Raw genomic sequence first — 10,674 nt, 5'->3', positions numbered from 1 at the left:
AAGTTTTCAGCTCCACTTCCCAGTGCTGAGTGTTAAGAAGGACCCTTTGGCATAACCTGGGAGTAGATTTGAGACCCTGCAGTCACCTGGTTTCACTGCTCTCTTCAGTCCCACAGAGTGAGAGCCATGCTGTACCCCAGGATATTCCCTGGAGCCACACAATGCCAGGAATTACATGCCCAGAATTCCTGAATTCCAAAAGTTCAGAGAGGTGTAGAGCCAAAAAGATCCATGAGGCATGAAAAGGCTGGACAGCCAGCAATGGATCCTGGGTGGTTTAAAACTCAGGGCAAATAAACACCAGCAAGGCCCAAGCAACAGTTTAAAAAATATTTCATTATATGAAAAAGAAAGCACATAGAGATTTCCATTTCCCACCACAGCAACAAGTCCAGAACTTCCCAGTGCTGAGGCAATTTTATTTCCACAATTGCCTGTAGCAACAATGATTCCCAGGCACATGCCCAGCCCAGTCAGGACAAGCAGGGGTAGATTTCAATGGTGTTGATCCTGAGGACGGTCTGGGGGTTTGCAATGACTGAAAAAGAAGGAAAATGTGGGGGAAAAAAATCAGGTGACAGCATAAATAGGGTGCCTACCTCATGCCAGGGCTCCTGGAAGGCTGAGCTGGCAGACAGCAGCATTCCATGGGGATGCCAAGGACAGCAGGTCCCAGAGTGGCACTGGGGCAGCCTGGTCAAGGCTTTACCACCCATCCCATATTACAATAGCCATAATTCTTCCTTTTCTCAGAGAAGGAAGAGTCATTTGGCAACCAAAACCTGTGCAGGACCCTGTTGGGGCTTGCTGGGAGCTGTGATGACAAATCCAGTGTTTAAGGCTTTGGGAAGAGACTTGGGATTGCCTTCCTGCCCAGGAACACTGAAGGAATATTAAATCCTGGTATTAAAACAAGCCCCTTGCTCAGGTCCTTGTGCTGGGATACCTCCCCTCCCACACCCAGCAGGGAAGGAAATGTCCTTTCTCTCTTACTTTTCTTCCTCTGGTAGTTGTGCCTCCTCCAGAAGCGCATGTTGACTTTGGGCCATGACTCCGTCTTCTCAATCACTGTGGCCTCCACACGGACCAGCTCCTTCCTTAAAAATGAGTGTTAGAAGCATCAGGATTTAGTTATTTATGTCCTACTCCTGGGCAGCAGGTATCTGGGAGAAGAGACAAAGGGATAACAATAACAACACATGCTGCCTGACAGAGCCAGACCCTGGGAATTACAGAGGGGAGCAGGGCACCTGCCCAGGCACAGCCAGAAGCCTCCAGGTGCTGTACCTGGATCAGGAGATGTGACAGGTCACAGCTCCCTGCCATGTGAGGGGTGAGATCATTCCACCACAGCAGGCAGGAGAGAACAGCAAGCAGGAGAGACAGGCACCTGCAGGAACTTGCAGGATAAATTCCCCTGGCACCTCCAGGTGATCTCATGCTTTGGTTTTGGCACAGGAGGAGCCCATCCCTGCTCCTGGTCACCATGAAATCCTTCCTCCTCCCATCCTGCTCCCCACAGGAGTCCTTCCTCCTCCTCTAAACCATCACAGACAGCTGGAAGAAAATCTCACCTTGTTGGAAATGCTGTAACTTCCCCAATAATTTTTTAATTAATTGTTTTAATGAACCATAAGCATATTTCCACTGCAGACAGCATTTAGCAAGGCTTGCTATAAACTGCTGCTGTGGGAACAAAGTTTTTGGGAAAATTACAGGAACTGAGTTTTGCTAGAACAACTGTAATCAACCTTGATATGCTTCAAGGGTCTCAGAAGGTGAGAGCCCCCGGGCAAGATCCAGACAGGAGATTTGGACAAGGGAGTTTTAGTCAGCAGCCACAGGGAAGGAGGAGGAGCTGCTCTTCCATGCACAGCACTGCAGAATTCCATTAAAAGCTCGTTAAGTTTGCCACAGGAAGACATTTAAAGACCATTCTGCTGACAAACGGCTCTGTCTGCACTTGAGGGGGGCAGAGGGGGAAACCCATCCAGCTGAAATTGTTCCAGCAAGGTCACTGGGAGGCCAAAGGCTTCAGACAGCCACTATCTCTTAAAATCCACCCTGGGGGTGTGATTGAATCAGAGATTGGAGGAAGCTGATTTATCTGCAGTTAGTGACCAGCCCAGAAGAAAACTGTTATAAAATAATTCAGATTTTAAGAGACCATGGTGTGACCCCAACATCCCAGCACCACTGAACCACACACAAATCCTGCAACCCTGAGGGAGAAACCAGAAAGCAAACTGCACTCCAGACGTGGTTTACCACTAATTTGGGAGTAAACTTCCTGGATTCAAGGCCCTGGTGAGCTCTCTGTGGGACTCAGCTCTAGGAACTGCTGGCAAGAGGCTGAGGCACAACAGAAACCAACTTGCTGGAGAAGAACTTGTGGGCAGGACAAGTTCTCAGCAAAACAGAACCCAAGGAAAAAAATAAAAATCTCTATCAAACGTTTTAGGTATGACTGGAATGTCCATAAAAATAAGAAGGGGGTCACACATTTCCCAGAGCCCGACACAGCTGAGCCTGCTGCCTTCAGCAGCAAAATGCTCCACGGATTGGATTTTTGCAGGAGGTGAGAAAAACTCAAGCTGGAACCTCATGGATCTGAGCTGGGCTGAAAGGTGCTGTCAAGAGGCAGAGAAAAAGAGCCAGGCAAGCTCCAAGCCCACAGGATCATAACTCTTGGAGGTCATAACTCCACTGCTCCTCGCAGGACTGATTCCCAACCCAGCTGTCAGAACAGCTCCAAAGCCTTTGGTGCTTCCACTGCAAAAAGGGGCAGGTAGCAGGAGAAACAGAGAGGTTTCCTAGAGGGAAAACTCCCATCAGCTCGATTTTGTCTAGAAATAAGCCAAACTTTCCCTCCACTCGTGCCTAACACGGGCTCCAGCCCTTGTGCCAGCGGGGCTGGCAGTGACTTGGACAAACACGGATTCCAGAGCAGGAGCCAGCCAGAAGCTCCCAGAATAGCCTCCAGCATGGAGATGTGGTGTTTTAGGATTGAAAGAAGTGTCACTCTGGGAGGTATGAGAGGTTTGGGACCAGCTGTCCCAAACAGGACACGTTTGGGAGCCGACAGGAAGCGGCTCCTCTGAAGCGTCTGGGGCTGTGAGCACTCACTGGTGTTTATTTATACAACAACAGGAACACAGAACTGCCTCTGCTCTCATCCAGCCTCTTCTCTTCTCCCCAAAATGCCTGTGGCTTAGGGGGCTGTGTGAGGGAACTGCAGTGCACCTTGCTGGTGACACCCTTTTCCCTTCCCCCTCCTCTTCCCCATCCCGTATCACAGAGCTGGGATTTGGGTGATTTCCCTGCAGCCCAGAGGGTGATGGCATCTCCCCTCAGCCTCATCCTTCCTGGCCAGCCTCTTCCTCCTCCCACTGATTCCCTTCAGCCAAAGGCCCTGGAGGCCAGGCCAGATGTGCAGCCTCAAGCTGCCAAGACTCCCAAAGCACCTGCAGGAGCCAGCAGCTGGTTCTCCTCCTGTCCTGGAGCTCCTGGCTATCCCTGTGCCAGATCCAGCACAAAGAGCTGCAAAGAGCCACTCCAGGGCCCCTGGATCACCTGGGGAAGGAAGTTGCTTCTCACCTGCCAGATGTAGCACATCCCAAAACTAAAAGCCTCTTTCTAGTCCTAAAAATGAGATTTCCCCTCCTAAAACCTTCCCCAAGGGCAATGTCTGGCAGTAACTCATAGAATCCTGATGATCTGTTATTCCTGATCCACCTCCAGTGCTGTAACAAGGACTGGCAGCTCCCAAAATTTAACACAGGGACCCGAGGCAGGTACCACTCAAGCCATGTTATCACTGCACAAATAACTCCTAAATACCACCAGCAGTATTATAAATACTTCTAAATACTTCTAAATACTACCACCAAATAAATATAAATACTATAATAATATTATAAATACTATAATAATATTATAAATATTATAAATACTACTACAATGTTATAAATTATATTATAAATACTCCTGAATACCACCACTACTACTAAATATGTAAATAACTCCTAAATACCATCACTTAACCCTAACCTGGTCCACACCCCTCTTCCTTTTGGGAAGGAAAAGGCTGAGGAACCAGGGGTTCTGTACAGCAAGTCCTACAGCATTGGAATGGAGGCAGTGCCAAGGGATAAACTTCTCCCAAGTTCAGTGACTGCTGGATTATGTGATTAAGGGAAAAATTAGGAACACTGAAATTAGGGTTAAGGCTTGCTGGACTAATATAATTGCAAAAGGAAAGGGGCTAAAAACCCAATTCAGGCGACTAAGGAAAAGGATTTCTGGCTTATTTTAAGATGACTACCACCAAAATCAGGGTAAGAGGGTAGAGATGCTGAAGATCAACATATCCTACTAGTTTGTGCAAGGAGGAAAAGATCCAGCTGAGGTGAACTGGGGTGGGGGAGAGTCACCAGAGGCTGATGAGGTGTTTTATTGGTGATTCTTTCAAAAGCCACGGGGCTGGGATCAAAGTTACTGCTGATAAATCCCAGTTTCAGGGACTGCAGAGCCCTGAGGCCACAATTAAGAACAAAAATGTCATTGTAATTCCTTTATGAAGCATCTTACCCCAGCAGCGGCCTTCCAATGAGTGTGAAGTCATCAGCACCAACCAGCAAAACCTGGGGAAATAAATCAGGCACAAATCACTGCTCATTGCCCTGGCAGAAATGCAAACAAGACCTTTCAAATTCTACAGCCATAAAGGAGTCAAACTGCTTCAAACCACATTTCAAACCTGACACTAACTGGAGGGGTAGTGGGGAAAGCTGCTAACAGGCTGCAGACAGGGCCATCACTCTTCCAGAGAGCTCATCCCACTAAAACAGACTGCAGAAGTATCTGTCTGTATGATCAGAACACACTGAACCTCTCTGTCCTGGCTTACCAGCAGCAATTAAAAAGAAAAAAAAATATGGAAACCAATCAGGGAAGAAGAATAATCTGCCTCGTGTGGGATCTGGACAAATGGCAGCTCCTAAACCATTCTGAATTTTACAGCAATTGCTACAAATGCCAGCAGAGAAACAATTCCCTCATTCTCCTCTGTAAGGGCTCAAGATAGGAAACAAAGAAATGAACATTGGAGGTTCACCAGCCCCTGCTGTTTTGGGGCATTTCAGACACATCCATAGGAACAGGCAGGATAAGAGAGGATACAGGAGGAATGGGCTGCATTTCACTGAAATCACTGAGTTTGGAAAAGACCTTCAAGGTCATGGTCCAACCACCAAAGCCAGCACTACCATAATCTTCTCTAAACCATGTTCCAAGTGCCACATCCAGAGCCACTTCTCCCAGGGTTGCCTCACAAATCCTCTGGCAGCACTTAAAAACCACACAGAAATGGTCATGAGGAGTCCTGGTTTTTGTTTCAGACAGGAAAAAACCAAACCCTGGAGGGCTCTGGTGTTCAGGAAAATTTTCTCCTTCACTCCCATCTAGAACTTTGCTGGCTACAGCACAGAAATCCCTCCTCTCTGCTGGACACAGGGACGTGGGACACAGCTGAGGACATCCCTAAAAAGCTGCTCCAAAAGCAATGGACAAGCACAAAAACCCCACAGCTCTCCTTAATTGCTCTCTTAGCTCTAACAACCAACACGAAGGTGAAGCCAACAGAACCCCAATCCATAATATTTCCCTTCAGCCTGGATTAATGAGCCTCTGCAAGTCCCCACTGGTTGTCCAAGGCTGAGGATAAAGATATTAATTGGATCTTGGCAATTCTCCCCTCTGTGCCCCATCCCTCTGCCTCCACCCAGCCCAGCATGATAAGGATCTTGCAGAGCCCTGAGGAGTTTACAGTCCCTCTGGGAGACCTGCAAGGAATTAAGAGGTTGGACTTGATGATCTTTGAGGTCTTTTCCAGCCTAAATGATTCTGTGATCCGGGGTGCTGGAGTCTCAAGGCAAACACAGGCTTTCGCTGCCGGCTCTGGAAAAAACAACTGTCATTTTCTTTTTTTGGAAAGAGTTAGGACAACAAAAATCTGTCTCCCCACAGAGTCTGGCAAGACTCACTCCAGCCTTGTTGAACAGAAATCACAGTAATATCTGAAACTGGAACAAAACTAAGGGAACTGGAACAAAGCAAAGGGCTGGAATGAAGGTGGGAGACCCCCAGGGGTGCTTTGGGATGCGATGTCAAAACTGGTGATGGGTTTTGCCTCCAGGAACGTTTGCAGGGAACCTGCTCTGGTTTTTTCACCTTTTCCATCCGGATTCGGTCTCCACACTCAGCCTCCAGGACATTGTCCATCATGATGAGGTCTTCACTGGTGATTTTCCACTGTTTGCTGGCAAAGTGGACGACGGCGAAGAGCCGCCCGTAGCGCCCCGCAGAGATCAGCCCGTTCACCTTCTGCACCACCTCTAAGGGCAAACAGCAGGCCAGGGATCAGGGCAGCACACCCAGAGAGCTGGGAAGGGCTGGGAAAACTCACCCAGCCACCCTGCTCTCCCCCCAGCACTCTTATCTCCTGGGAATCTTTAAGCAAGGACCAACAGCAGTGTTGCTTCCCAGACGTGTGAGCCTCCCCTTCTTAAAATTAATGATTTATTTGTATTTTAGGTGCTGGCAAAGCCACACATAAGTAAACATCTTGTATACACTGTGCAGCTTCTCTACACTGCTGACTCTCAGCCCATTCCTCAGGCATCTCAAAATACACTGTACTTGGATATAAAGCATTCCAGAAAAGAGCTCTTGTCCATGCATCCTGTGTTTGGAGGAAATTCCCTCCATTTCCAAGTCAGATGCAGACAGCCCAGGAGTCTGAGTGGTGCCTAACGCACACAGGAACATTGGGAAGAGCTTGGCAAAATACCAGGGAAGAAGCTTCCAGCAAATGGCAAAACCTGGCCCGAGAACTTTCCAAGAACAAGAGGGACCTGTCCCTCCTCGCTCTTTCCCAGAAAAACCATGTGCATGCAGAGTGGTGCCAGGAACAGGACAGATCCCAGAGGCCAGGCCTGCACATGGACAAACTCCACTCCCTGTGATCAGCTTCCTGGGCACTGAATCCAACCCCAGTTTTTATGGGAACACCAAAAGGTGCTGCTCCCTGACACCATCCCACTGCCAAAGAGCAGCTTCCCACCCTCCCAAACTGCTCAGAAAAACACATTTTCCTCGTTGTCCTAAAAAGTGGCTCGATCATTTTTGGGGTATTTTTTTTTCTTGGAATGCAAACAGAACATCCCTTTGGGACAGACAGGAATCCAGCAGCCAGGCAAACCCAACCCAATCCTTACAGGAATGCTCGGATAAGGTCCAAGCTTCAAGCCCTAGGATACAAACTTAAAGGTAGAGGTAGGGACACAAATTATTTGCAGGGCAGAAGCTGCTGCAGTTCCCACCAGGACAAAGAGCTGTTGATAACTCTTCCAACACCTCCAGTGCCAGGAAACATCAAGTGATTGCTGGCTTGGATCTCAGCACCATGTGGAGAGACCCATCCTAAAATATCCGGGGCTGTTTCCACGGCCAGCGGGAGACAGGAGGCAGAACTGAAACGCTCCCGCTGCTGTTCCCTTTGGATAAGCACAGCCAGGAGATAACGAGGCAATGCTCAGCAGCAGCAGGAGGGAATGGGATGGGAGCAGGATGGGACCCTGCTCCCTACAGGAGCAGTTTGTGGTTCACTGCTGGGTTATTTCACACACAGGGGCAGGCACCCATCTGTCACTTGAGCGATCCTAGGAGCACGGAGGGGACAAAAAGCAGGATCAAAACAGCCCAGGAGGAGATGTGGAGCAGGAGGCTCTCTCCAAAGCTCATCCCTCACTTAGGGACACACTCAGACACTCCAGGGATGGGGGAGATCTGCAGGAAGGTGAGCTGAGCTCTTCTTGTCAACCTTGTCACCCAGCCCAGAGCACTGAGTGCCATGTCCAGTCATTCCTTGGACACCCCCAGGGATGGGGACTCCAACACCCCCCTGGGCAGCCCCTTCCAAGAAGAAATTCCTCCTGATGCCCACCTTGATTCTTTCCTCTCACCCAGCAGTCCTGACAAGCTGAGGGGACAGGGACACAAGCACCAATGTTCTGTTACACTGTGTCCCACCTCTGCAGGTCTGTCCTGTGCCCACCATCCAACTGCTCCTGCTGGCTGGATGTTCTGTTTTATGCACCAAAATACACCAGCTCTCCATGTGCCCACCATCCAACTGCTCCTGCTGGCTTTGATTTAGCCAGTGAATGGAAAAAAACTAATTTCTCCTGGCCAAAATGCTTCCCCATGCTTTAATTTTTTCAATATAATGTGTCCTGCCACTCATCACATCAGGTAAGGTTCCTCTGGGATTGTGACAAGCTGCCATAAACTAAGGGAAAAATCATTTTGTACCCAAATCTCCCAAACCTGGAGAGCAGGTAGAGCACAATTTTAGCAACGCTAATAAAATACGTGAGAAATGAAAAAAAAAAAAGAAAATTAAGTGTAGAACACAAACTTCCAATCAGGCCTTGAGGCAATGCTGGAAGACCAGATTTGAGATTTTTACCTGCATGATACTTGGCTTCTTCCGCTGGATCTGGAAGTTTCACTTCAGGCCATGGAGGTGAAGTCAAGGAAGTTTTGGCAACAAGTCTGTGAGGGACAAGGTAAAATTCACTGCAGCAAACAGATACTGCCAAGGGTGGAAAACAGGGAGAGGAAAGAAGGAAAAAGGAGATGGAGGAGAAATGGATATTACTCACAAACACTCAACCAAAAGGCATCAGATTACAACTAACATCTAGGCAAGAATCTACAATAGCACAAAACCACTCTTAGATATAAACAGGAGGGAGATTTGGAAAACTCCATGAGATGAACACAAAGGACATGGTTTCTGAAATCTGAAAATTCAGTAGATTTTGTAAATACCATCCCAAAATAAAAAGCAAATACCATCCCACTCGTTGGGATGTGCAGTTCAGGTTTTCCTGGATGCAGAAATCCATACTTTGCCTAAGCAACACAGGATGCACCAAATCCATAAAATATTCAGGAATAAACGAGAGATGTAGTGGAAAAAAGCAAAACTGACTCAAAATCCTTTGCAATGATTTATTTACTCTGTAACCCCATGTCAAACATCCCAAAGAGCTTTGATTTAACAGGAACTGCAGGTACCTGTGAGTACATGAGCACAGGCACTGAGGCCTCACAGGGTTTGGTGAGGACTTTGAGTGCTCCATCACCCAGGCAGAGATCCAAGGATCTCTGATCCTTGAGGATGAGCAGGAAGAGGGATCAGTACATCCTGCTATTCGCCCCAGCAGGATTTCTCTGCTCCTGCAGTGTCCCCTCCTGGTCAGAGCCAGCAGCAGCTCAGTCCTGCAGGAGATCCTGGCAGATGGAATGGAATAAAGGCACAAGAGGTTCCAAAGTGCCAGGAAAAGCAAAGCCTGAAGAGTTATCACAGAATTCCAGAATGGTTTGCCTTGGAAGGGATGTTAAAGCTCATCCAGCCCCAACCCAAGGCAGGGATAATTTCCACCAGACCAGGTTGCTCCAAGCCCTGTTCAACCAAGCCCTCAACATACCCAGGGATGGGATAAAAATTTAAAAAAAAAGAAGGAAAGCATCCTTCTGGGAAAAGTGACTGAAGGTAAGCAGAGTCTAAATCATTGGGAAGGGACAGAGTGACCAAGGGGCATCCAAGTTTCCTTCCCAGAGGAAATCCAGCTGCCCTCCCCACCCTGCTGAAGCAGGCCAGCATTCCAGGGGAAGAGGCAAAGTGCTGAGTGACAGGTGTGGCATTACCCTGGCTGTGGGGATGAGCTCTGGGAACTCCGGTGCCGGACCACAGCCGAAAGCAGGGAGGCTGAAAGGGAGGAAAAAAGGGAATTAAACACAGGCAGCAGCTCCTGGGCTTTTGCAAAATTCCAGAATCATTCAGAATGGAAAATCCCTCCCAGAGCATCGAGTCCAACCTGTGACTGGTGGCCACATTGTCACCCCGGCCAGAGCACTGAGAGGCGCATCCAGGAATTCCTGGGACACTTCCAGGGATGGGGACTCCACCACCCCCACAGCCCCTTCCCAGCCTGGGAAGGAGGAGACTGATGAAGTCCCTACTCCCTCCCATCCCTTGGATTTTGCTGAAGGGTTTATGCCAAGGTTAAAATAACCGTGTAAAGCTGATTCTCCTTTTTGGTAACATTCCCCAGCTTTTGGGCTGCTCCAAGGCTGATGCTGGGAAAGACCTGGATCCCTTCCACTCTGCCCAGGGAGGAGCTCCCGGGCTCATCCTGCAGGGCAGGGATACAGAGAGGCCAGGAGGCAGCAGTGACCTTCTGTCCGCCTCATTCCTTCCCTCCTTCCATCCAGCAGCTGGCAGAGGATCTCCCTTCATTCTTTCTTTCCTCCTTTGCAGCAGTCAGAGCTCCTTCCTCTCCATCCTTCCCCACTTTCCAGCAGCATGTAGAGCATCTTCCTTCCATTCCTCCCACCTTTCCCAGCAGCAGGCAGAGCTCCTCCCTTCCTTCTTCCTTTCTCTCCGTTCCTCCCCGTTTCCCGTTTCCCGTTTCCCGTTTCCCGGCTCCCGGCTCCCCCTCACCTCCCGCGCGCCGCGCTCGCGCCGCCGCCGCCGCCATGGCGGTGACCTCGCGCCGGACGCGGAACCGCGGGGGGCGGGGCCTGAGGGGCGCGTGAGGGGGG

At 49.2% G+C, this 10,674-nt stretch overlaps 1 protein-coding gene across 1 annotated transcript; it reads right to left on the bottom strand.

Moving 5' to 3' along the window:
- Positions 1-316: 316 nt before the first annotated feature.
- MRPL21 (mitochondrial ribosomal protein L21) lies at positions 317-10,672 on the bottom strand. Its single transcript, XM_079307951.1, has 7 exons — positions 10,574-10,672; positions 9,778-9,838; positions 8,531-8,616; positions 6,232-6,395; positions 4,591-4,643; positions 994-1,097; positions 317-538 (listed from the first exon to the last, which is right to left on the bottom strand). Exons 1-7 carry the CDS (start codon positions 10,608-10,610, stop codon positions 474-476), a joined length of 570 nt encoding a protein of 189 aa, XP_079164077.1. The 5' UTR covers positions 10,611-10,672; the 3' UTR covers positions 317-473.
- Positions 10,673-10,674: the final 2 nt, after the last annotated feature.

This window comes from Erithacus rubecula (genome assembly GCF_903797595.1).
Source record: "Erithacus rubecula genome assembly, chromosome: 6".
Lineage (NCBI taxonomy): Eukaryota > Metazoa > Chordata > Aves > Passeriformes > Muscicapidae > Erithacus > Erithacus rubecula.
This window is presented reverse-complemented; position numbering and strand designations above follow the sequence as displayed.

Excerpts from the sequence above, each read along its gene's own strand:
- MRPL21 (XM_079307951.1), bottom strand. The coding sequence starts at position 10,610 with ATGGCGGCGGCGGCGGCGCGAGCGCGGCGCGCGGGAG. Across the intron at positions 9,839-10,573 it reads GCGAGCGCGGCGCGCGGGAG|CCTCCCTGCTTTCGGCTGTG; the intron begins GTGAGGGGGAGC and ends CCTCCCTTTCAG. Across the intron at positions 8,617-9,777 it reads AGCTCATCCCCACAGCCAGG|ACTTGTTGCCAAAACTTCCT; the intron begins GTAATGCCACAC and ends TGTCCCTCACAG.